Source organism: Drosophila subpulchrella, chromosome X (assembly GCF_014743375.2).
Source record: "Drosophila subpulchrella strain 33 F10 #4 breed RU33 chromosome X, RU_Dsub_v1.1 Primary Assembly, whole genome shotgun sequence".
In the NCBI taxonomy this organism is placed as follows: domain Eukaryota; kingdom Metazoa; phylum Arthropoda; class Insecta; order Diptera; family Drosophilidae; genus Drosophila; species Drosophila subpulchrella.
The window spans coordinates 8,501,578-8,528,928 of NC_050613.1; the positions used below are offsets into that span (position 1 = coordinate 8,501,578).

The 27,351-nt window shown below is 38.9% G+C and overlaps 1 protein-coding gene across 4 annotated transcripts; it reads left to right on the forward strand.

Moving 5' to 3' along the window:
* Nucleotides 1-852: 852 nt before the first annotated feature.
* Nucleotides 853-26,177, forward strand: LOC119557371 (glutamate receptor-interacting protein 1). Of its 4 annotated transcripts, none has more exons than XM_037870110.1 (10): nucleotides 853-1,294; nucleotides 17,072-17,191; nucleotides 20,123-20,335; nucleotides 20,410-20,603; nucleotides 21,019-21,329; nucleotides 21,401-21,564; nucleotides 23,140-24,376; nucleotides 24,963-25,165; nucleotides 25,228-25,703; nucleotides 25,767-26,177. In XM_037870110.1, exons 1-10 carry the CDS (start codon nucleotides 1,129-1,131, stop codon nucleotides 25,866-25,868), a joined length of 3,186 nt encoding a protein of 1,061 aa, XP_037726038.1. In that variant the 5' UTR covers nucleotides 853-1,128; the 3' UTR covers nucleotides 25,869-26,177. The 4 variants fall into 4 exon arrangements, with proteins under 4 accessions (XP_037726038.1, XP_037726039.1, XP_037726043.1 ...); XM_037870111.1 differs by having other exon boundaries at nucleotides 20,413-20,603; XM_037870115.1 differs by lacking the exons at nucleotides 853-1,294; nucleotides 17,072-17,191 and adding an exon at nucleotides 18,777-18,902 and having other exon boundaries at nucleotides 20,413-20,603.
* The last annotated feature ends 1,174 nt before the right edge of the window (nucleotides 26,178-27,351 follow it).

The window sequence follows — 27,351 nt, forward strand, 5'->3', positions numbered from 1 at the left end:
TCCCGCTAATGGCCAAAACTCCCCAATAAGTGCTCCACTTACGCGTCACTCTCTCTTCAATTCCTTTTCCAATTCCTTTTCCACACTCAAGAGTGTGTGAGTCACGCACGCAAGAGAGAGCTGCACTGTGGGCCAGGTGGCATACGTTTGTGGGTAAAAACTTAAAGGACAAAGGAATGTAAACCAAATTTTATAATGACTTTAAAAAGTCTTTTTATTGAAATATAAAACCAAAGGAGGTATGCCTTAAATAGGCACAACAACATGCAGCCATTTTACAAGTAACAATATTTAAAAAAGCATTCCCCTTTTTGTTATGAAACGTATTCATTGGCAGCCTTTGTATAAAAAAGGAACATCTGCAAATCATGGACATTTTCTCGTCCGTATGTTTAATTAAAAGTTGGTTTAGGCAACAAATGTCCATTCGTTTTCTGAATTTAAGACCTACTTCTAGCTATTTCTAAAATAATATTTTTAACTTTTTAATTATTGTTCTTTTTGAAATTTGTCACATGTTAGAAAATGCTTAGTTAGGTACTATAGAACAGCTCTTTACATAAATTTAAAGGAATAGTAGTAGAATAGTAAAGATAGTACTTATAATAGTCTATTTTCCAATTATTTTGCAGAAATATATATCTTAAACAGAACAGCTTGTAGCATAAAATATTCTAGTAAGTTGGAGAGCCACACCCACTGTGCGGCGCCCAGAAATTCTTGGAGAGCAGAGCGTGCGCCCTGTCGTCCGCCGGGAGGGGGAATTGGAAGCGGGTAGCGTGGCGCTCTCGCGGCGAGAGAAAGAGCGAGCGGGACTGGCGGCAAGATCGCTCATTGTGCAATTTCGGGCCGTGTTCCGCGGACGTGCGCGCATCGTTCAGGTTCAGTCGCATCGCAGTCGCCGTCGCAGGCGTTGAGTTTTTCAATTTCTGAATTTCCCAATTTCAATCGGAAAGCGAATTTATTTTGAAATTCCCCTTCGCTTTCGAACCGTGCCATTATTTTTTTTTATTTTTATTAATTTATTTTTTTTGCTGTGAAAATGCCAAATCTGCCATGAGTGTTGGAAAATCGTAAAGATCGCGTTATCCCCATTTCGCTGGGAAGTGGCAGAGAAGAAAACTCAAAATGAAACTGTGGAAATCGAAGAAGCCCATTGTGGGCTGTGTGCCCGGAAAATCGGCGGCCCTCAAACAGGACCAGCAGCAACAACAGCAACAGGAGTCGCACAACAACTCCTTCAACGGACACCATCATCCGCCGACGGACACCGCCTTGGCGCCCATGTTATCCGGTAAGTGTTGGGGGGCTTTTCCTATTTTCCAAGATTTTCCAATATTTTCCCCCCAGCCCATCCACTTCCTATACCAGCGATAGCCAACCGAACCAAAAATCTTCTAAAGGCGCCCAACATGTGCGCTCCCATTTTCCGCTTTTCCGACTTTCCGCTTTTCCCCGCCCGCTCAGGGTTATCGCATTTCCGCCCAAGGTGCTTGCGTACGGCCCTCAAGTGCTCGACTTTAGATATAGATTTGTATACAAATATCCGTCGGCGTATTTGTATCTTTATATCCAAGTATCGGCTAGCTGGGGCACTGCTGAAAATATAGTTTTCCCTTTTAAAATTAAAGTATGCAAATTGTTTAATGGTTACCTGAACCAATTCTGTGAATTGTTCTATTCTAAAAACACTATATCTTAAATATCGCTGTTTATAGATTTGTTCTTTTCTATAAAATAATTCTTACAGGTATATCTTTAAAGATTGGTTCTCTATAACCAGATTTGCAATTCCACGCTTTTTAGAAACCCAATAAGTTTTCGCTCAGTGTACACTTGCGGGCCAAGACAATGTTTGACATTTTCAATTGAAAGTAATTGCTCGCATTTCGTTTCCATTTTCCGATCGCTCGAAATTTGTCAATTGCAACGCCCCTTCTCCAAGAACCCCCCATGGAGCCAATGGAGCTGGGTGACCTGACCCCTGATTTCCCAGCGATCGGTTCATTGGGATCAGTAGGCAGTTTGATGGATTACCCGGCCCTCGGATGGCAATCGAATTGAATTGCCAAATCAGTGGAGTTCAACGGATCGAGCTATATAGATATAGACATATATATATATATATATCATGGCTAATTGGAGCTGATCAGATAAGCAGATGATCAGATGCATTTGCCATCAATTGAGACGTAATTGAATGGATTGCGCAATCTTAAAAAGGAATACAGAGAATTTCAGTTATTTCATCTCAAGCCAATAAATATAGCTACAGGGAAGGCAAACAAAATATTGGAGAGCTTCCCACTAAGCTTCTGTTTCAACTTTGACCTATCAAAAGTGTAGATCTAGATGGGATCCATAGAAGGTTATTCCCCTTTTTAGAGGATCTTAAAGGCCGTTCCGCGAACGCTGTTCTGTTCTGCTCTTTTGCGATCTTTCGCTGATCTTCCATGGATTAATGATCTAAAAAAGCCGCCAGGACGGCTGGGATTTATGTCAGTTAAGGAATAAGAGGGGTAAAATTATGGCCCAACTCCAATTGCAACTGCAGTTGAACTGGACTTACCAATGAATGAAAAGCAGAGAACAAGATACCGATACGAAATGGTTAAAGTGGAGAGCCCAAGAAGATACAAAAAAGTATCTGCATCTGTTCGTGTGCGCGGGCTTAAATTGCATTTGATGAATTTATGGCATGGCAAGCGTAATTAAGCATTTAATTAAATATTTCTGATGTTGCTGTTGCTATTGTTGGATCTGCCTGCCCCTTTCATTGCTTAATTTTCTTGCGCGGAATGCCACAGATTGTATCTGGTAGATAAGGCCAAGTGCCTAGCCAGAATGCAGCTTCTGCTGGTGGAAAAGTTGGTGGATGTGGCTGCTTACTGGGCCAGACAATCGCCCATTGATGCCAAACGCCTCGAAAGAGGCGAACAGCTGTGGTCAATAAAATAGCACTCTTCTTTTATCGGAAATAAGCCTTTTTTAAATGTGGAAAGAGATAGTTTTGACTTACAAAAGGCAGTTTTAAAAGCCTTTATATTTAAGATGTTTTAATTAACCAGAAAATCTTCTTGTATCGTATTCTAACCCTTTAAGCAATTATTTGATCTTAAGTTAATATAGCTTCAAATGGTCTAAATTTAATTTCAGAATTGTATTGTAATATACAAAATAAAGATAATTCTCAAAGGTGTGTCCTTCTGCATATACATATATACGCTTAAGTAATTTGTAATGCCCTTTATGTGTACCAAAAAATCAAATTTACTTACACAGCCTGATAAGAAAACACATAACATTTGATCTGCTATTGTTTTGACCCCCTCCGTAAAGCACATACAATGCATCTGAGATGCATCTGCAATTGCTGACTGTCTGTCCCAGCCAAAGGCAAACAGAGGCGTGCACTCATCCACGGACGGGGGATCAGAAAGGGGGGAGGATGACCAGATGTCACTTGTTTACACAGTAATGACAGCTACAACAGCAAAAACAACAACTGAAGCGATTGATTTGACTGCTCTTTTGACTCCCCCGAAATGCAAACAAATGTCTGAGAACTTCGAAAGGTGTTCAATGTCAATGCATCCAAATCAGACCCAAAACTAAAACCAACGAAATAAAACAGATGACAACTCCCCCTAAAACCAAAAAAAACGAAACCCTCATTTCGAAAGCCCCCTTTCTCTGTTGTCCACTTTTATGGCACATTAAATGCACATAAAATCAACTACAAAACATTGGAAATCGTAAAAAGAGTTGGAACAACTCGAAAAATGTCGGAACGAAATAATAGATCTGCAGATAAAACTATAAGCGTTGACAGGCGATGGGAATATGATCTAAATTTGCAGGGCTTCCTCTTTTTTCTGCTATTTTGGCAGACTGCAACTGTGAAAAAGAATAAAAGCATGTAATAAATTTATTAGACAATGTTATACATATTTATATGGGTTCTTAGTTCAACTATGGTCTTAAAAAAATTACATTGAGGTCAAAATGTCCTCTTTGGTTCGGTTTTTTTTATGCTGCCCAATCGGAAAAAGATCACGTTTGACACAGAAAACAAAAGGTGAACATATGAGGCGATTAAATTTATGGAATTTTGATGATTATAATAAAGACCAGTGACAAAATTGAGAGTGAATCGATTGTAGATAATTCCTTGTATGCTCTATATCATACCATGTGCGTTTTTTTTAAACATTTTATGTTACTTTCGGTTGCATATGTCGACTTTTTACGAGTTGCATTGAGTACATCGAATTAATGTTTGAAAGACAAGTAAAACACCAAATGGAAATGGGTCGGGTACTATCTATTTGAGTATCGCTTTTGTTGTTCACTTTCCAGTATTGTTCTCCTTTTTTTTATGACCAGTAAATTGAAGTGTTTGAAGTTTACAACTGATTTGAAAGCAATTGTGATTTAACCATTTGTTGAGCGTATGTAAATTTGTTTTTTATGAACGGAGGGGGATTTCATGACAGGGAGTGTCTTGTACATGCATTTTTTATTCCATCCTCTGGAATTATAAACATTTTTAAAATCCAAATACATGAAAAAAAAATATAAAACCACACTTTAATGTTTCTTGTTTATTTTCAAATGTATCTTTAATTTTTTTAGTAATTGTTATTTTGGTGTATTCATATATTTTCCTTTGTGTAGCTTCTGTTTCGCTGCAATTCCTGATTCGTTGGCGACATTTCATTGTTGTTGATGGGTTTATTTCCCTCCCTGGAGACCCACTCTTCTCCTCCGATTCCCAACACCCCTCTCCGGGGATTTTACGCCATGCAGAAACAATAAAAACCATGAGTAGGTTCGCTCATCCAGGGATTTCCATAATTCCCGGTCTATTTCACTATTTGTACTCCAAGGAATTGGGTGATGGATAAAACGGGGGGAATTGGGAGCTTAGGGAATCGAGTAGATGGGTAAAGGCGTCAAAGTAAAGGAGCGGGTTAAATCATTGCACTGTTGCAGACGACAAGAAGTCTATGCCTAAGGGTAAATATTTAAATTTCTGTATTAACACCTAGAGAAAAATATATCTGTTTTTAAGGTTTACTAAGAAATTGATAATATTATATATTCCAATAAAAAAAAAGTGAAGTATATTATCTTAAGAGCCGTCTATAAATATAAAACCAACACATATGTATGTTTCATTTATTAAAAAATATTTGTCAAATATATTCTTGATATAAAAATAGATGTTTGAGAATCTTTTATCATTTAGATATATTAATTAAGAACCTTTTGAATTTTTGATAGATTTTAGTATCCCACCAGTATTTTTGTTGAGTGTAGTACGGCTAGAAATTGTTGCCATTGTCGCGCGGCACCTCTACGTTCGTCCCCCCCCACCCCTTTCAGACCCATCCAGCTGCACTTCCCCATTCGTTTTTCGGCAATCGAAAACAAATCCCCCCTCCGCCGGATTTTCCCACTTTTCCCATTTTCATGCCATGTGTGTAAGAGTTTTCTCCGCGTGTGTGCCGTGTGCGAGTGTGTGTGTTTATTTTTCGCCACATTGCGGCCATCGAGTGTAAACAAAAAAACCAACAACGATGCGGCACGGACATGGGCGGGGGCGAAGGGAGTCATCTTCGAATGGGGGCGTGGCAGGGGGTTCTGAAGAGAGTCGAAGAGAACTCAACAATTTGACGCAATTAAAACGAAATGAGCACAGAGCGAGTGGAATTCCTCGGCCCGTCCAACAGTTGGTATTGTTTATCACAGGGGCGTACGCAGGGGGAGGGAAAACCCCATATGCCACTTACCTTTTTTTTTTAATATTTATTACTAAGAACGAAATAATCGGTATTTTAAAGGGGTTTATGATAATTTCTGAGAGCTCACCAATATCGATTGTCTTTTAGTCATAGCCCGTAGCTTTAATCAATATCGTAGATATGACATATAAAGAAAGCTGGATCAATCCATACTAAACTATAAGTACAAAGTACTGAAAATCCCCCTTAATAAAATTCTGCCTACGCCACTGATTTTTGAGTGTTTTGTTTTCGAGTGCCAAAGAAGAGTACTTCTTTTGTTTTGGGAGGCGTGAAATCCTTTGGGGCCTCCATATCATAAAGCTGCCAAATCAAACGGAAGCGACGATGAAGAAGCAGCACGTAAACAAAGCAGCACAGCGGGCAAATGACATTTGTGCTTGTTACCCCTTGCCAGCCCCACCGTGCACAGTGGGCTGCATGGGCACAATGGCTACAGTGGAATAGAGTGGGGCAGTTGGGGCATGAGGTGGAGTGGCAGCTGCTGCCAACTGATAACGCAAATAAAGTTCCGCCACAATAACTGAATAAAAGTTCACTGCACTTCCGTTGAACTCCGGCCGGTGAATGAAAACACACAAAACAGGGTTCACTCTAGTGAACTGATTTCATATGGCTTTAATAACTATGTTCAAGGGATTTTATAAAGGATTTGTGCATTAGGGAAGCAATAGTTTTCCATTATCTCAAATCCTTAAAATATAATATTTTAGAATGTCAAGTTATTTTATTTGTATCATGTTCTCGTCATAAAATGTAAAAATATTTATTAAAGTAACTTTTCCCTCTGACGTTTTAAGTACTTTTTCAATTTATGCAAATGCAATTTTCTATTTTTCGGCATACTATATGTGTATTACATTTTCCTTAACAAAAAAAACTTCAGGCAATTTCCTGTAAAAATTTATTTATTCTCAAGACACTTTCCTTTTGAAGTTTCACAACTTTCGCTTCTTTTTGGCAATTACTTTTGTGCCTCCCCAGAACCAATTTCAAACCAATTTTATGGTCACTTTTCCTTTGTGTGGTCTCCATGGTTGTTGTTGAAAACAAATTGTTGTTGCTGCAGTAGCATGTTGCAAACATTTTGCTACGATGCCATTTATTTTTGTTTAATTTTCCTATTGCTGCCGCGAAATCTGCCACAACGACGTCACTCAGCAGCAAACATAAACAGAGACAGAGACAGAGAAAGAGAAAGGGGGAGAAAGGGAGATGCAGACAGCGAGGGAATCACACATTTTATATACACAAGCTGATATCTACAGTAAAGGTTCTTAACTTCATACCATCGTGAAAATATGCAACAGTCATGCTGCTTCAAATAAAATATTAGTTTTCTAACCATTTATTTATTAATTTTTATTTATTAAGTGAAACGTTCTAAAGGTTCTTAACTTCATGCCATCGTGAAAATATGCAACAGTCATGTTGCTTCAAATAAAATATTAGTTTTCCAACCATTTATTTATTATTTTTATTTATTAAATGAAAGGTTCTTAAGGTTCTTAACTTCATACCATCGTGAAAATATGCAATAGTCATGCTCCTTCAAATAAAATATTAGTTTTCCAACCATTTATTTATTATTTTTATTTATTAAATGAAAGGTTCTTAAGGTTCTTAACTTCATACCATCGTGAAAATATGCAACAGTCATGCTGCTTCAAATAAAATATTAGTTTTCTAACCATTTATTTATTAATTTTTATTTATTAAGTGAAACGTTCTAAAGGTTCTTAACTTCATACCATCGTGAAAATATGCAACAGTCATGCTGCTTCAAATAAAATATTAGTTTTCTAACCATTTATTTATTATTTTTATTTATTAAGTGAAATTAAAAAAATCAAAATCCTAAACAATTCTGCAAATATAAAATAATATTTTTAAAAATATTTTAAATTGGCTTAAAGTCGGCATAGGCTTTATGTTTATTTTAGAGAAGTAACACTTTGGAATTGAAAATACATTTATTTTCCACGAGACGCTGTCCTTTGTGTGAGACAGTCCACAATGCGCACGATCCACACCCCCTTTTCACCGCTTTTCCATTTTCCCCATTTTCCTACTGCATCCAGAAATATGCGTAGAGAGGGAAAATGTCACAATTTCAACGGCTGATGGTGCAGCGCAGTGTAAAAATAGCAACAAAAACATAAAACAAAAACAACAACAGTCATGGAGGCAGGGCTGTATGCTAGGGGGATAAAGTGGGGGGCTAAAAATCCCCATAGATTTTATTTTAAAAGCTACATTTTATGTTCTCCCCTTGTCTAAACATACAAAACTTGTTCAAAAATCCCCTGAAGAATTTGTCTCCCTTTTTTTTTAAAAAGACAACTACGCCACTGTTCGCAGCACACGTTTAATACAATTTGTTGTTGTTATTGTTTGTGTTTTGCTCCTTTTGTCGCGTCTACCACTTGAATTTTGGATTAATTTGTAAAGTCTGCTGTTGGATGACAACTCTCCTGTCTCTTTCCCACTGCGCTTCCCTTCTCTTTTCCACTTACAGGGCAGTTGCCATAATTATTTGTTGCCTGTCTACTCCTCTACGCCCCCGAATCAAATTTCCACCTCCTGTTTTTCACTCACCACAAGTTATTAAGCATTCAAACTCGCGATTTTCCGTACTCCTCCCCATTTTCATTCTCCGTTAATTATGAATGCAAATATTTCACTGCATAAACACAAGTCTTATAGTCTTTATATGTACATTCGCTCCCGTTTATATAGTCATTGATCAAGGGACGAGTGAAATAAATCTCCCTTGTTGCCATGTATACAAAAACTGGAGCCGAGAAAACTCACTCTAAAATTGATTTAAGGAATATAGAGATATTCTCTAAAAATAGATGATTACTGGAATGGTAACAGGAAAATTGTGAGTCCTAATTAAATATTTAAAATTCGGTTTTGTATATTCAGGCAGATGATTTTAAAAATGAACTATGTTTACTATCTTCTATTTTCCCCAATTTTGAGCACCATAAAAACATATATAATTAAACCAAAAGCATACAAGATAAAATGTCTACCATTATAAAACCCCTTTAGGGATAAAGTTTTACTTTTCAGCAAGATAACTCCCTTAACCAGCAATCAATCAAATTTCATAACGATCGAATTACGTTTATGATATAAAATAATAACAATAAAATGGGTGGATGTTTTCCCTGGTGGATGATGATGATGCTGTTCACTTCATGGGAAATTCACTTTCATTTCCAATAAGGGATTTGATTAAGCTGGCGTTCAATTTTCGGGAAATTAGATTCCGCCCATCCAGTGATCTGTCACAGTCTCATTATGGGCGGCATAACACTTCATTACTTCTCATAACCGCCAGCATTTTCCCATCCCGTCTATATCTTTCTATATGAATATACATATATCTCTTTACTGGTGGCCCTTTAATTGAATTTTGAGCGTCATGAGTTGTTAAAAATTTGTATGCATCCTATCCGAAACAAATTTAATGATGGTTCAGCTCGGTTTTCTTAATATTTCCCATCGCCCACTTGACAATCTGCCTGAAGTACTAACCCCAGCTCTTGCTCTATAAATCGGGGTGTTATCGGGGGCAAAAACGCCTTTCGCTTTGTCAACGGTAAAATTTCAATAAAGATATGCGAAGTGAACCGTTTTTCAAGAACTGTATCCCGTCTTATCATCAATGGGAGATTTGTTCTGTGCGTGAGTTGTTGCAGCGGCCGGGGATTGGTTACGGGTAATTAACATTTCGGGGCATAAATCTGAGGCCCCTTACCGATACGCCGGAATATTGGGCAACTGGTGGGGAATCTGGTGGAATTGTCGCACATGGCGAGCGATATGAGAAGTGCTGCTGAAATTGTCAAATGTTCTGCCTTCATTTGCTGATGTGCAAATGAAATGTTCTGTACAAAATTATGACTCTATATGCACTGAAAGTAATATATTTGAGTGTAAGTAATAATAGCACATGGGATTATTATTAAATTCAGCTTTTTTTGGAAAATACAAAGTTATTTAATATGTAAAAAGGTTAAAATTATGATAATTTTGAAATGATATTAATGTTTTTAAGTGTAATTCCCTCAGTTTTCGCTCCGACTTGCTGTTCCTCCCCCTTTAAAAAGGCATAAAAAATACCGAAATGGTCGTAAATCAATTTTGATGCAAAGTTCCTCGACTGCAGCGCGACTTGGTGGCGGCTTCCCGCCCCTTTTCTTTCACCGCCCCCTTTTTAGCTATATCATCTGCGCCTTGAAGTATTTTAGCGAAAGGGTGTTTTTTTTCGCATTGAGAAGGAGACACATAGAGCTGGAGAAGTAGCGACGGCTACATTTGTTACGATGTGCGATGTGCGAGCAGCCATGAACTGGCTTGACTGTCGTTCCAGGGATACAGCTCACAGGCAACTCAGGGATCTGGATCCTTGGGTGTGGTAGGGTCTCCCGGGGACAGAGTTCTTAAATGCAAATTAACAACAATGTATTTTTTAGTATATCAAGAAAACGAAGTTATCATCTGGGAGCATGGGCATGGTCTTATTTGTATTATTATTCAAAATACTCAACATGGGAATCTTATACTTAACCTAACCTTATACCCACAGACATGTTTCTCATTATTTTTTATTTGATAATATAACTTGAATCCAATTTTATTAGTATCTTTAATTTAATAGAAATGTGCATCCCTGGCTGTTTATTATTATTATTTTTTTAGTGTTGTGGCTCAGCCATCAAATGAATGTCAACATTTTGCTAAATACCCGAGGATCTCAATGGAGTGGCTGCGTTTTTTCCCTTGAGTTTTCCCCTACATCACTTTCCATTTTTTGCAGCCAAGGGTCGCCCTTTTTTTTCGCCAAGTTCGGTTCATTTAAGTTGAGTTCGTTGCGGCTGTTGCACTTTGGCTGCAGGGCCTGACCCCCCTTGCAAAAAAGCCCCCCAGGCCACCGCCGCCCATGCAGGGCTGTCCTCGGAAATTCGCTTTTGTTGCGGCTTTATCAGATGTTGACATTTTTGCGGAACCACACTCGAGTTCATTTGCAATAATTGCTTTTTCTTGTTGTCTTCGGCCGGGGAAGAAGGGGGTGGTATAAAGGATGGGGGCGTCGAAGGGAGCCTTGTGCTAAATAGATTCCATTGTGAAATTTTTGACATACTCGCATTTTCACGCCCTGTTCTGCGTGTCCATTAATAAATAAGTCTCTAGCACTTGGACAAAAAATAAGGCTAAGATACAGAACAAAAGAAAAAAGTTTTTTTACAAATGGTAAACTAGTTTACAAAATACTAATATTATTGATTTGAAATGTTTATGACGAAACTAAGAATTATAAACTAAGAATTATACAGTGGTCGGCATATGTATTTTGACAAAATAAAAGTTAAGTATACTCATAACTTGAATTTACTTCTTGTAAACTATAGGCATCAATGGAAAGGTAATTTCAATGCCGTTTGAATGATACAATACATTTCTTTACCCATTCAGTACTTATTGAAAAGGACAAATTTGTGTAAATCAACTTTTAAATTTTTTTTTCAAACTTTTTTCCTCGACTTGAAAACTTAAACTTTTTGATGCAAAAAGTTTCTTCAAACAAAAATAATAGTAACTGCAAAAAGAATTTTTCAAAAATCATTTTCCTTATATTTTTTATGCATTTTTGAAAATGCTTAAAAACAGGCATTTGAGCCATATTTTTCTCTTTTTCATACAAATTTTTTCCGACATTGTCACCTTCAAAAAATCATAAAAAATATAAGGAAAATGATTTTTGAAAAATTCTTTTTGCAGTTACTATTATTTTTGTTTGAAGAAACTTTTTGCATCAAAAAGTTTAAGTTTTCAAGTCGAGGAAAAAAGTTTGAAAAAAAAATTTAAAAGTTGATTTACACAAATTTGTCCTTTCCAATAAGTACTGAATGGGTAAAGAAATGTATTGTATCATTCAAACGGCATTGAAATTACCTTTCCATTGATGCCTATAGTTTACAAGAAGTAAATTCAAGTTATGAGTATACTTAACTTTTATTTTGTCAAAATACATATGCCGACCAGTGTATAATAAGGCATCCAAGTCTTTAGTTATACTATATGTATATTGGGGCGGGTCGATTTGTATGGCCCCAAAAAAATATATAAATCTGAGGGGCGGAACGTAATCTATGGACAATTCTTAGTAATATTGCCAAAGAAACTATGTCTTGAAAATCATGCCAGTATTCGATAAAAAATATCTCATTAGACATATTTTCTTTGGCAATATTGCTTAGAATGGTCCGTATATTACGTTCTCCTTCCAATTTAAGACCTCCAAATCGACGCACTCTGATGTACATATGTATTTGCTATTTAAATAATAATTTTAAAATAATAATTTGTTTTTAATGTCTTTAATAATAATACGTCCTAGCAGAAATAAATTTACTTTTAAAAATTACATCTCTTGAGAAATGTATTTTGAAAAATAGCTTGTTTCATTTTTCCAGGTCAATATTTTTTTGTAGTGCAGACAAAGTCAGCGGTTTGTGGGTTAATGGTTACATGGGCACTTACTTGGACGTAAAACTACGCAGTTTCAGGTTCTGTTCCCGGTCCCCTTAACTCCGCACCCCCTTAACCCCCTGGTGGCAGACTGTGCCTCTTTTTGCCACAACACTTTCGCAGCCAAACACCCATTCCCTTTTTTGTGGCCAGAAAAATAAACTGGAAATTGCGTGGAGAGAAGCGCCGCTAAATGCAAACAATAACAGAGCGTCAAGTTGCCAATAGATTGGCATGTCAATCAATCAATACTCATCGCACAGTCAGTCAGTTGGACATTCACACACTCAATCAGTCAATTAGTCGGCTGTTTGGCCCACATTCACATCAAATGGATCTTCCAGCACCTGTCAATTGGATATATATATATATCTCCAGGAACAACTCAATCAAATAGACCGATCTGATCGAAGGAGACTGCTAGAGATAGATCAATAGATATTAAATACACAAACTATGAAAGAGTATGAATTAAATTGGAAATAGTTTTAATTATATCTAAAATTATATCTAATTAAAGACTATAATATCTAATATTATTATATAAAAGCAATCATTATTCAGCTAATATTTCCTAGCCTGTTTTTATCCCAACTGACTGACAGAATAGCTAAGGACTGGCAGAAGAGTCTTATGATCTCGAATTCTTCGGAAAGACTGGAATGTCAGTTTCCCCCTTTTGCCCCTTTATAATGAGCAGATCGCGTTGGGCAGATTTCCCTTGAATGATGTCTATTTTGCAAGTAAATGTGGCAAATCGCCGGGGAATTCCGTGCGGCAAATGAACCATTCCAGAAGACAACATTATCTACAATACCCATAAGTGCCAGAAAACAGGGGGTTGGGGAGTTGGGTAGTAGGGGAATACGATGAGTACAAAGCTGGGAAACTCTGACGTTGACGACCCCCAGCGATGGAGGAGCTGTCTGTCTAGATCGGCACTTGTGCAATTTCCCAACCCCGAATGGATCATCGCCTGGGGTCTATTTCAATCACTGAGCACACTATCTGTGCTCTGTCTAATTGCCAGGATGACTTCAGGAAGTACTCTTAATAACGGGTGGCACAGCCACTCCCCCTCGCTTTCACCCACCGAAATCTTTTCGGATGAGCGCAATTTCCGCTAGAGAAGGAATTGGCAACTGTCGCCGATAAATTTCCCTCCAACTTTTACGCGAGTGCCCATAAAAACGAACGCACGACAAGCGGCAATGGCAAAAATAGCTTTAACTGCCCCACCAATCTGGAGGTTCGAGAGATCCAAATCCATTTCATCTTCTCCAGAACGGAACTGCAAATGGCAATGCGAATTTGTTGGCGTCCATAAGTTAATTTGGACCTAATATTATGACACTTTCCATATCGTCGGACTCTTCCCGGAAACACTTAATAGCTGCGGAACCATAAAGTAGAGTAATTTTATTTATAAGTCAATTATCGTTGGAAGTCGGCATATTATCAAAATTTAGTTATAGAGTTTGATGATTACAAAAACATTTGCATATCGATAGATAACTAAGCTTAAGGTGTTTTTAATCTAACGATCAATTCTGTTTAACCTGGAATATTACCACAAATTGGCCATTATATGAAGATAGTATGAGTTTGATGATCACAAGAACAAAAGAACATTTGCTTATCGATAGATAACTAAGGTAAAGGTGTGTTTTTAATCTATCGATCAATTCTACTTAAGCTGGTATATAACCGAAATTTGGAAATTACATGTAGAGAGTATGAGTTTGATGATCACAAGAACAAAATAACATTTGCTTATCGATAGATAACTAAGGTAAAGGTGTGTTTTTTTTAATCGATCGATAACTTATGTTTAAGCTGGTATATTAGCGAAATTTGTCAATTATATATTGAGAGAATGAGTTTGATGATCACAAGAACATAAGAACATTTGCTTATCGATAGATAACTAAGGTAAAGGTGTGTTTTTGTAATCTATCGATAATTTCAGTTTGAATAAATTTCCCCACTGGTAAATAAATCCTAATCCAAAGCTTCCCCCCACTTGATAACATTTAATGTGGAATTTCGGGAATGTGTAAATCAGTTCCGGAATCAAGTCGGAACATATGTACATACATACATACGTATATATGTTTCCAGCACATGTATGCATATTCGTATATAGTATTTCATAAATCCATACGCACTCCATCACATTAGTTGCTATTTTATGGGCTCTTTTCGATTTCATTTAGCGCTTGGCTCATTTCGACTTGTTTTCCCCCATTTTTTTTTTTTTTTGGACCGAGGGGGAAAATGAAAATGTCGAGCACTTCCAGGGCATCTCGTGTTCGCCTTGTTTTTCCCGCTTTTCGCTTAATTCTGATTACATTTATTTATGAAAACGGGCGAACATATAATTTCCGCTGGCCGGCCCCAACGGCTCCACTGAATTATGTCAAAAAAAAGCACAAAAAAAATGAAAAGCACCGAAGAAAAATCAAACTACTAGAAAAATAAAAAAACAACAAATCGAAAAAAAACTAATAGCTCCTTTGCCTGCCAGTGGAAATCAAAATGAATATGAAAAGCGCGCAAGTAAAAATAGCAAATGAAAAGCGCATCCAAAAAATACACAAGTCGAGGAGAGAAATGTGAACACTTCAAAGCGAATGCGAATCAAAGTGGAGATGGAAAGAAAGAATAAAGGAAATCGAGGGGGGAGGGAAAAGGTGAGAGATAGGCAGAAAAATTACAATTTTACACCTGATATAAGTAGGTGCTTTGACTTACATTTTCTTTTTTTTTAATTTGCATATTTGATAGTCTTGAAAACAAAAACTTATCATCATATCTCTTATTCCTTAGCTTAGAAAAATTTCTAGGGGGTGTCATTAAAAAAGCAGATAAAAATTTTTTTATAAAATATTTACTTTTGGTACCTATACCTTTTATTATTTTTTTTATAGCCAAAGGTATGCTTGGCATACTTTTATATTTTCCATTATCCTATAGAAATATTATTTTTAATAAGTAGCATTTCTTTTAAGGCTAGTTTTTACTAATATTGTTATTATTATATTATTGTAATTGTTGTTAACTGGTTTTGTTGGTAAATAAGAAACTACATAAATTATAAAAAAGCATTAAGCTGTCGTTAAAAAGTTTTGTTGGTTATTAAGTAACTACATAAACTATAAAAAAGCATAAAATTGTTTCCAGTGTGGCCAAAGGTGCAACTGAACCAAATTGGCACACCTTTTCTTCGCCGAAAAAGAAGAAGAGGAGAAACCGAAACCGAAGAAAACAAATTAAATGAAAATAAATTATAGCGAATCAGCTCTCTATACATATATGAAAATTTCGTGTGTGTGTCGGACAAATGAAGCGAAACGTTACGTTTTTTAGCAGCTCACTGCCCCTGTTAGTTTTTCCGTTTTTCCATTTTCCTTCGGTGGGCTTTTGCCTAATTATTGTTGCTGCTTTTCATAGTCGGGCGGGCGCATTAAGAAAAACTTTATGCGCCATTGAAGCGTTCGAAAATAAAAGTCGCGCCCGCTTGCGTCAAACGTTGCCACGTGTGTTCTTATTTTTTTTTGATTTTTGTTTTTAGTTTTAATTTTTTTTGTGTATTTTTGCCAGTGTGTGTGTGTGTGTGTGTGTAGGGGAAATTCACTCGTTACGCACACACGGCGTAATTGTAGCAGATCGCGTATACGCCGCATGGTCCCCCAAAAGAAAAACCAAAAGTGTTGCCACACAGAACACAAAAAAAAGAAAAAATACTGAATGAAGTAGGGGTAGGAAATGGATGGAGAGGTATGTAGATACATTGTATGCGGTACAATAAATTATCCAAAACACTTTGTTATTTAATTGCAAACTATTTGAAAAAAAAGCCGTATTATCGTATTGTTCTTACTCATCAATTTGTTTTGTTTTAATCGTTTTTATTTGAAAAACAATTAACACTTAAAACCAGAGGTTGGTTAATAGTATATAAATAAATATTTGTATTTCTTGATGCTTTCTCCCGTAATAATTATAAACAATGATATACTTCCTTATTAGATATCTCTTAGATTTCTTTTTTTCCATATTTTCTAAGTATTTCAAATTGGTTTTTACTGTTCCAGCCATTTTCTGACTATTTATTTTACGATATTTCCAGGGCTGTCCGTCAGCTCGAGTGGCCAAAGTTGCGGCTCAAGTTGATTGAGTTTTTGGTCTCTGTGGCAAAATTGGCCATTTCACAGGCATTTGTCTTTTATCAAGCCATTCGATTTGATTTCCCAATTTTCCAGAGTGATCTGCCACTTCTGCCCGTGTTGGCATCGTGTTTTTGTTTGTTATTGTGCCATATGTTTGGGGGCATCATACAAGATTAATTGAGTTCACATTTTATATGTATATATACATATTTGTACATGTCTGTCTTTGTGGTTTTATAATTCCTCGAGTGAGATTCATTCGCTGGCGGAATTTTAATTGAAACTTTTTTGGCGACGCCGAAGGTCGTCGTTTTGTATTGGGAATTCTCCGAATCGAAGTGGATACGTTTTTGGGGGGCTAGATGGTAGATGGTGGGCGTGGAGGAGGTAGTGCCTCCTTTGATGTCTGCTCTGGCGGAATAGATTAAGAAAATGCAAAAAAGAAGTTGGTCAACGAACGAACGACCCTCCTTTGATGTGTGATCATCTCCCATGTTTACTCGTACTCTAATTTTCCCCATATTCTCTCTTTTTCATTCCTTTCAGTGGACCGGGCGATGAGTCCGGCGCAATCGGAGGACTCCGGACTGGCACCGGAAAGGGGAACCACCTACGCCACCATCACTCTGCCACGGAACGCCCTGCATTTGGCCATCACATTCGCAGGTGAGAAGGGGGTCCATCCCACATCCCACATCCACTAATGCATCTCAAGTGGAATGAAAAAGGGTTGGGGTTCCGTGGGGTAAGTCGATATCTTTATGGCGGTTTTGGGGTGAGCACGGAAAATCTTCTGACAGCTGTCATAGGAAATCAGCATTGATTTATAATTGTATTAGACACAAATTGAGCCACGAATCAATCAAATCAATTGGGAGCGCACTCTATGCGGGTCGCTAATAATGATTGCATCACCCAAGGAAATCTCTGATCTAATCCGATTTTTTATTAATTGATATTAAAGTTGTTAGATTAAAGTTGCGATACAACAAGGGTACTTGTAAATAATATTTTAAAATAATTGTTTGGGTAATATAGGTAATAAATATGATATTATGTTATAAAGAACTGATCAAATAAAAATCATATTTGAATGTATTGCAATTCTAACAACTAGGTTTATAATCCAAGAGCACACAGATGGTTAGGGAGGCGTATATCAGATGGCTGTACTAATTTCTGGGGCTCAACATTGATTTATCGTATTGTCGATGGGGTCGGGTCCATGATGGGCTGCCCTATGATTTTGTTGGCGATGGCATGGTATGGTATAAGTTGGCATGGACAACATTTCGGGGTGGTTTCTTGTCTGCGGCTATATGTAGCTATATAGCTGTTGCCATATAACGGTATTGCTATTGCCGTATTCCGCCGATCGCCAGACAAAGTGGGCCGGCCCCGAATCATTCGATTTGAATGCGGAACGCGTCTCCGTCTCCGTCTCCGTCGATTCGATAATGCCGTTGCTCCGTATTCTCCGTCTGCTGTTGTCGCTGCCAAAATAAATCATCGTTCCAATCTAGAGAGAATACCCACCCCCAGGGGCAAGTTGAGGGGGCGGGACGGGGCGCCGATGCCAGACATAATAATGAGTATGTACACGTAGGCACAGTGCCATTCAGAGCTATAGTTACAATCCCCAAAAAATATTAACCTTATAAAAACTGTTACCAAAGAATAAAGTTTAGAAAATAGAAATTGTTAGCTGATATTGGATACAATTATTCATTTTTTAAATCTCAATCATATTTTAAATTAGTTCCCAACATAAAAAATTATGTGTGACCTTACAACATTAAATATTAATTAACAATTATAATTGAAACGAATTCGAACCATTATATAATTAAAACATTGGGAGAATAAAAAACAAAGAGCTTACGTAAACTAATATCGGCTCTTATAGTTTATTTATTTAAAATTCATTCATATATCTAAAAAAATAGGTAACCTATATAACCCTAGTTCTATGAAATGGTTATAATTTGACTCAATTAAAATTTTTCAACTTGATGATAAATATATAATGTTATATAATGTTCTTTAAAAATATAAATAGGAAATATATTTGTTTAGGGTTCTGTAAAAGTGTATTAGTTTTATGTTGAATTCAGATAAGGCTTAGGCAAATATTTTTAATACTTTAAATACTTTATTAAATATTTAAAAACCTAATAACTCGACTCGTGCTGTAGCAGTGACTGATTTCGTCTGAATCAGAATGTAAAGTCCACCCATTCGGATTTTGTACTCTTGACTAATCTGCCGCGTTGGGGATTTGGCGAGTGTGTGAAGTGGGCAAGGGTCGGCTGTTTCTTTTGGGGGGCGTGTTAACCTTAGACTTAGACCTCGGGTACTTCTGCTGTTCCTGCCTGACGTAAGCAGCGCCTCCATAAAACCCCACCCCACGGCATTAATATCATCTTCTCCGTGGTCGCCAGTCTGCAATGTGTGTTGTCATAAAGCGTCGCGTCGGTTTTCCCCCCTATTTTCATGCAATTTTTTGTTGTTTTTTTTTTGTGTTTTTCGGCGGCTATCTTTTCAGTGTTTTTTTTTTTTTGGCAATTTGCCAGTTGTGCTCCCATTGCGGCTGGCCCCAAACTACTGGCCGTCGTATTTTTTGTACTTTTTACCCGATTTCTTTATTTACGCCCCGCTGTACGCGTATCTTGTTTTCCCCTCCCCGATTTTCATGCGTTTTTCCTCTGTGTCGGCTGACGAGTCGCTGACAGAGTCGCCACAGGAAATCCAAATGGTGGATCGAAGGGAGGGGTGCCAGGGAGCCATATACCATCTCCAGAATCCTCAGTCATCGGGAGGAGAATTAATTAATTCCGCAAGGTGTTGATCAGCCAGGGAGGAGGATCTCTAATATATTGGTTATCACATCTAAGTTGATAACAAATCGAAATAACTAAAACATGTCATCGAAATATACATCTCATCAATTTCTTAGGGATTTAGGAAATGTTTATAGGTATCCACTAGATAAAACTAAATTAATAATTAAACATATATACATATGTATACAAACTTTGTTAAAAATCTTAATGCAAATAAATACAGGCATCTTATAAGCGCCCTAATAAAATATTTAAGTGTCATTGGTACTCTGATAAAAATAATGTAATAATTTAAATAACTAAATGCATATTCAATGCAAAATTTCGTATTTCATATTTGTGTGAAATACTAAATATTTAAATTTCATTATTTAATATAAATTATTTGGATCAAGGTTGAAGCATTTTGTAATGTCAATAAAATAAGAATTTTTCATTAAAATCAAAGTTTCTAAATTAACTTTAATATTTATATACCTAAAACTATTAAAAACGGCAATGAATTGTGAAAATATTTAAATTAAATATAAATTGAGGGGGCTTGCTATTCTTTTTAATCAGTGTATAAGGAAAATAATATAGATACTTACTAATTCAAAGAGATTTACATATAACGAAAGTGAAATCTAATGAATAATATTATAATGCACAAGATGTAAACTGTTTTACACTTAAAGTAATTAAGAACTTGGTTGAATGTTCAATATAATGATTTGACTAAGACTTCATATTATTATATACTTATGTTTCCCAGAACGCAACGATCTGTCATATCCGCCGGTTGTGGGTTCCCTGAGTCCGGTGGGTCATGCGGCGGATTTCCTGGCGCCCGGCGATCGCCTCCATCAGATCGACGGTATCTCGACGATTGGCTTGAGCAACCAGAAGGTGATGAACATGCTCTGCGCTGGAGGATCGGATGCGGGTCCTGCCATCGTGGAGATCGAGTACTCGCTGCCCGAATACAGTAAGTGAGCCTCTATTAAGAAATTTCAGGTCACCTCTATTAAACTCATCACTTTGCCTATTCCCGCGGCGCAGCAGTTTCTCAGAACAGCCTTTGTGTGACCTCGAAGCTGGCGCAGATCACCGTGGAGCGGGAAAGTGGATGCCTGGGTCTGACGTTGAGGGGCGGGGCCGACTATCCACTGATCGTCACCCATGTGAGGCCCCATGGACCTGTCTATAAGACCGGTCGCATAAAGCCCGGCGATCGGTTGCTGCGCGTCGATAATGTGAGTGAATTTTGATCTGGAGTGACACTTCCGTTTCCGTTTTAGCTTTCCTATTTTCGACTTGGAACGAATTTTCCTCAAGTTTCTCCAGAATTTCGCAATACCGAAAGATATTTGATTTTTTCTTAAAATATATTTTGAATCCCTAGAAAACATTGTATAAGCAACTGTTCAGTAGCTACCAAATCAGTTTTTCGAACTTACAAATTGAGTTTTACTTGATATATTTTATATCCTTAGAAGAGATTTTATAAGCAACTGCTCAGTAATTATTTGATACACTAAATTTAAAGGACTATAACCTGTACTATATAACTATCTGATTTTAAAATCGTCAGAGCTTTTATTCTTCTTTAAAGTTATTTTGTAATAATTCGACTTACATTTTTTATATTCTTCATGTATAATTTTAAAGGTTTCACTTATTGGCAAAACTTTGGCGGAGGCACAGCAGATCATCAAGTGCGGGGGTCATGTTTCCGGCTATACCAACCTGACCATCGAATATGATGTTTCGGTGGTGCAGAGCGTTGAGTTCTCGATGGGACCGCTGCTCATTGAGATCGAGCGGCCGATGAACGATAAGTTGGGCCTGGTACTTTGCAACTATACGGCGGCGGTGACCGCTGCCGGTTCCGGTTCCAGTACACCTTCCACTGGTGAGAAGGTTGAGGAATCGACGGGCGTCTTTATAGCCAGTATCCTGCCCGCTAGCATTGCAGATCGGTAGGTTATTTCTTGGGGGCTCTTCAAAATCCATTCTCATGTCCCCGTTTTTTTTTCCGTTTGTGTTCCAGTTGCGGCGCCTTATCCGTCGGCGATCAGGTGCTCTCCATCGACGACACCATGATCGAGCACACCGCCTTCAGTCCCGACGAGGTGATGACCATATTGGACACCAGCACGGGTCGCGGCTACACGCAGATGCAGATCATGCCCGCTCACGCGTTGGCCCGACGCGGTGAGTTTTGCTTTTGGATTGGTTCGGTTTGGTTTGGGAGACCCCCTCCTAGATCTCCCCCCCCCCCCCCCCCCCCCCTTGCCTTTTTTATTCGGCTATCTGGCTGTCGAAATCTGCAAGGCCAAATCAGCCAGGCTCCCAAGCGACGCGACGAAGGTCTGGCGTGGGCGTCACGGCTAATGAACAGCAAAAAAAAGAGCAGCGCCGGCTGAAACAATAGAGACGCCAGGCCTTATAAAGTATGGAGCGAGGCGAGATCCAGGGGTTCCAGCTGAAGTTCTATAATATATCACAGGAAACTCTGAAAGGAACAGGGCTTAAATAACATTTTTTGCTAAGGGTTTGTAAGTTATATGGTTTCAGTTAACAAATACAATTTTAGCACTGAGCAAGGAGAAATCTAGGGTTTATATTTGAAGTTCCATAGTATATCACATAAACCTAAGAAATGAGTAAATCATATGGTTTTGGTTAAGGAATAGAATTGTGTTTATTTTGAAAAAGATTGAGATAGCACAAATATACTAAACCTTAAGCTAAAAATCTATAGAGTAACATTAGAATAAGAAACTTATATGCAGTTATTGGTCAAAATTTTACTCTATCTAAAACAACAATCAAGTTTTTAACATACAAAATTAAAGCTATATTTTAAATTATAAAAAAACAAATCATATTTTTAGCTTTAACAATTGATGTAGGTTTTAAAACAACACATTTCGTTTAGAAGAACTCCCCCATGAACCGCTCGATCCACCCTCGCTGCAGCCAATCAATTGTTTTTCCAAGTTTTTCCCTCCATTTGCTAAGCAAACACGCAGAGACGCAGTCCAAAAAAAAATCGAGTTCTCCCCAAGAGCAAAGACGCGGCAGTCTTTTTGACAATCGATCGAAACCAAATCGGAAATACCAAATGGAATAGAAAATAATAGAGGAGAGTGGAGGTCATAAATAGTGGTCTAGGCAGAGGACACGCAGCTGGCTAAGCTGCGGATCAGTCTCCCCAGAAGAGTCTTCGGCAAAAGGTCTTAAAAGCTTCCATAAGTTGGCATTGGGGAGAGGTGTGATTGAATGTACTAGATATCAAGAGGGCAGGGGAAACTACTTAACCAATGTGGAGGAGGAAAAAATGGAGTAGGAGGAGGAGGAGGCACCACGTCCATTCCCTTTTGAATGGGGGATCTATAGAAGCTTAGCTGATTTTTAGGTGCATGCAATATCGCCCAGTGAAATAACGCCCATGCTTAGTTCATTTTCTGCTACGGGCGTTATTTCACTAGGCGTTATTGCATGCACCCGGATTTTTACAGTGGGATTTGAATCAGAAAGTCCAAGAAACTATGTAGCTTAACCTCCCCTTTCACCCCCCATCATTTGTTAAATCTATATCTTATTTTCTTTATTATCATTTCCTGCTATGGGCGTTATTTCACTAGGCGTTATTGCATTCACTTGTTTTTTTTTTACAGAGGGATTTGGATCGGAAAGTCCAGGAAATTAGCTAAACCTCCCCTTATACCCCCATCATTTTGTAAATCTATATCTTATTTTCATCGTTATTTTTACCATTCCCAGGACACACAGCGTTGGGCAGTCCCAAGTACAGCTTTAGCACCCTGGAGTCCCGCAAATCCTCGACGGCGGGTCGTCAGCGCCAGCGTTTCGCCCGGAAGAGCTCCCTGCCGCTGGAGAATCCGGCCAGTACTCCGGGATGCACTGGTGGATCGGGTGGCGGCGGCATCCATGGCAGCAGCAGTTTGGGCATGGGTCTGGGCCTTTGCCGGGCGGAGAGCTTTCCCGTGCTCCTCGATTGCAGCCAAGGAGCGGGCATTATCCTGGCCGAGTCCGGTGGGGTATCTGGCGGATCTAGTGGATCTGGCGGTGGAGGTGGAGGAGCTGTGGCCATTGCCCAGATCCTGGCCGATTCGGTGGCCGATCGCAGTGGCTGCATTCAGGCAGGAGATCGCATCGTGGCCATCAACAAGATGTACAGTTTGGATGCGGCGGCCATGAGGCAACTTCTCGAAGGAGGATCCAGTCGCAGTGGCGGCAACGTGGGAACGCCGGCCAATTGGCTAGAGCTGGAGATCGAGTTCGACATGCCGGACGCCGTGGTGCCCTCCAGTGGAGTCTTCAGTGTCAAGCTGCTGAGGGCCGGCAAATGTGGACTTGGACTGAGTGTCAGTGGCTCCAGCCACGGGGGCCTGGTCATTTCGGATGTGAAAATGGGCAGCCCAGCGCATCGCAGTGGTTCCCTGCGATCGGGGGACATCCTCCTGGCCGTTGACCAGCATCCAGTGCAGCATTTCAATGTGGACGCACTGCTCAAGGAGGAGGGCAGGTCGCAGAATCCCAGCCACAGCTCCTCAGACTTCACCACGCTGACAATCAAGCGGATCGTCCTGCCCGACTTCCTGCCCATGTCCAGTCCCATCTACAGCAATTGCCCACCCAGCGGCATCAACTTGGGCATGGGCATGGGTGTGTCGTCCAGCAGCACAGATCACGATCTTTATAGCAGCGCCTATGTGACGGCGGGCAAGTATGCGGATTGCGTCTCCCTGAAGTCGAGAACTCCGCAGCCGGACTACTTTCGTGTGCCCAGCATGGACGACGCCAGTCTGCAGTCGGTGCAACTGCGATCCGGATCGGGATCGAATGGAGGCGGGCAGGGTAACGGCTGGTCCACCGCCGTCAACAGCCGATCCTTTGTGGCCCCGGCCAACACGCAGAGCCTGACCACCGAACTGCCCGAGGAGGAGGACGAGCAGGAGCAGATGTATCCCGGATATGAGCTCAATCGCTATGCCAGGTGAGTCTACCACCAAAAATACAATACATTTACAAATTAATTTTAGAGTGCTTAAGGCCTTATGACAGCTATATTTTTAACTTACTGTATTTATTTAAATCTGATACGAGTATAGGTAAATTCATAAAGTGTTTTATGCTGTAGGACCTTTTTTTGCTAGGTTGACTTCTTAAAAATAAACCTAGTAACTCAACAACAAAGCCAGTGTCATAAGACATTTAATTTTTTGTTTAAATTTTTACTAAAATCCATTTAACAACACGCATTTATTAAATAATTTAGTAATTATAAGGATAAGGAATAAGGAATAAGAGAAAGCCTTCACATACTAACATCTTTTTTATAGTTTTAATATTCTCTAAGCAAATAACTTTTATTTATATTTATTTATCGAACTGAATTTAATTGTAACTTAGTATCTAGGGGTTTAAGGAACGCGAGATCTAAATACAAATTTTCTTATTTCACTTAAATATTGCTATAAATTAGAATTCAAATGCTCTGGAAAGTGCCAATTTAGCATATATTTGTATTCTGTTTATTTTTCTGATTGAAATGTAAAATGCCCCCATTTGTTTTTCCCCAGTGTTGACTGTACCGCTTTGCCGCCACCCATGGAGAACAAGGTTTACGGATCGGCGGCCAGTTCGAGCAGCAAGAGCAGCGGCAGCAGCCTGCACCAGATCATCTTCACGGTGCGCCTGGAGCCCAAGGGAGGACTGCTGGGGATCACTCTGGCTGGCAGCGAGGATATCACCAAGCCCATCACCATCAGTGGTCTCGTAGAGGGTGAGTCTACATGATTTTATGATTTAAAAGAGTCTTAAACTAACATATGATCTTTAAAACAGGTGGCATTGCCCACAAGAATGGCCAGATCCATGTGGGTGACCAGCTGCTGGCCATCGATGAGCACTCGGTGCAGGGAATGCCCCTGTCGCATGCCACCAGTCTGCTGCAGAATCTCGGTGACCTTGTGGACCTGAAGATCCTGCGAAGTCACGACCTGGCCAACGGTAGCCATCTGCCGCAGACGCAGGCCATCTATGCCAAGGTCCAGAGGCGTCCTCGAAGTCCCTCTGCGAATACGGAAGCCAGCAAGGAGTCGGGCAACGGAAATGCCAGCGGAAGTGGTGGCGCCAACGGAAATGGCAGCGGAAAGCCCCGGGTCTTTCATGTCACCCTCTACAAGGACAAGGTGTACGACGACTATGGTTTCTCGGTTTCCGACGGGCTCTACGAGCGGGGTGTCTTTATCAACAGGATTCGCAGCGGTGGTCCTGCCGACATGTGCGGTCTGCTTAAACCCTTCGATCGCATTATGCAGGTGGGTCCTTCTTTGTCCTTTAACCATGATTGTGATTAAAAATATTCAAATATTTATCTTTAGGTTAATGAAATGAAGACGCAGGACTTCGATTGCTGCCTTACTGTTCCGTTGATCGCCGCCGCTGGCGATAAAATCGAAATGATCATGCAGCGGACCGAGTGATCCCTAATGTGCGAGATCCTTATGTTTAACTAGTTGTACGCTAAGCTAATCCTAAGTGCCATTGCTAGCCCATAATCTTATATACTATATCCCTCTATTCTGTATTCCTTACCGAACGAAACAAACAATACACAAAAGGATGAGAAAAACACCAACCCACAAGGACAATAAGCGCTAATCAGTCTGCCATAACCAAATAATGTCCTCTTTAAAATAGATCTGCCATAATTTTACTTTAATTCTACGCTAAATTTGTTTTCTAGCAAATAAATAATCATACCGAAAGTTTGTTTCAAACTAAACAATCAACAACTATGAGTAATTTCATTGCCTTCAAAGATTAAGTAATTACAGGTCTGGTGTTTCGTTTTATGACCTAGATTCGTGACAAAATAAATGCCAAAAATAAGATTAGAATATGGCTATGGAATACTACCCTTAACAGAGTGCTTATAATAAACAAATATACCGGGTTTAAAATTGGAAATATTAACTTTAACATTTTTTAAAGTCCAGAAGATAGAAAATATATTAAACAAAATCTTAGTTGGTATTTTAGTACAGCTAGTACCAAGTTATTCAATTTTTTTTTAAATGTATTTGTTTTTCTTGAATTGTTTTGTAATACCAATGGTTCTTTAGTTCAAGACCCTTTTTCATTTTGACCGTACTTTACACTTTGTACCATCTGAAACTGACCTGGCACTGGTCTATGTAAACAATAATCCACTGGGGGGCTCGTGTCATTGAGAGCGATTGCAGCGATTGTTATTGAATATTTCGTATTCTGGACTTGCTATTTTCTTTCTATATGTAAATCATGTAATTCCAGTTGTAAACAAAATATTTTTACACTTTCTAGTGACAAGTGGGCGTGGCAACTACCCTGCGATGACGTTGGACCCTGTCAACATGAAAATAGCAAAACCCACATATATGTACGTAAGTATATGTAGACACCTCTGTTGATTTGCAATGCAAGTGGATTTTTGAACCGGAATCGATTTTCGGAATCAAAGTTCGATGCTTATCGGTAACCGGGGGCATTAGCTGCTGAATTACACGGAAGTATTACCCACTGAGTCACAATCATCTAAATATAGATTGTATTAGTAATACAGATTTTTTTATATTTATCCTAGAGATCTTTTTTCTTTTAACCAGACTATTCCATTGGAATTTTTAGGGAAGGGATGCCTGCGCAGACGAAGAAAGTCGTAAACAAAAACAAGAAAAAAGCAGAATACAGACTACAGAGTACAGACTTTAAGACGTGATAACGCTTTGAAAGGCCGCCTCTTGACGTCAATGGGCAATATTCGAGATCCTGGTGGAATGTCGAGCGATCGAAAACCCGTAAACACCTTCTTCGGACTTTGGACGCCTCGAAAGCGAAACGGGATTCTGCGAGAATCGCTTCCAGCTGATAACGCGTGCCAATGGGCGAATAATATGAAGCATAGTATCAACCAGACATTGACAC

What these genes read in the sequence shown, in the direction of transcription:
- LOC119557371 (XM_037870110.1), top strand. Translation starts at nt 1,129, where the DNA reads ATGAAACTGTGGAAATCGAAGAAGCCCATTGTGGGCTGTGTGCCCGGA. An exon ending in TTTGGCCATCACATTCGCAG is followed by an intron (nt 17,192 to 20,122) that starts GTGAGAAGGGGG and finishes TATGTTTCCCAG; the next exon opens with AACGCAACGATCTGTCATAT. An exon ending in CATCAGTGGTCTCGTAGAGG is followed by an intron (nt 25,166 to 25,227) that starts GTGAGTCTACAT and finishes TCTTTAAAACAG; the next exon opens with GTGGCATTGCCCACAAGAAT.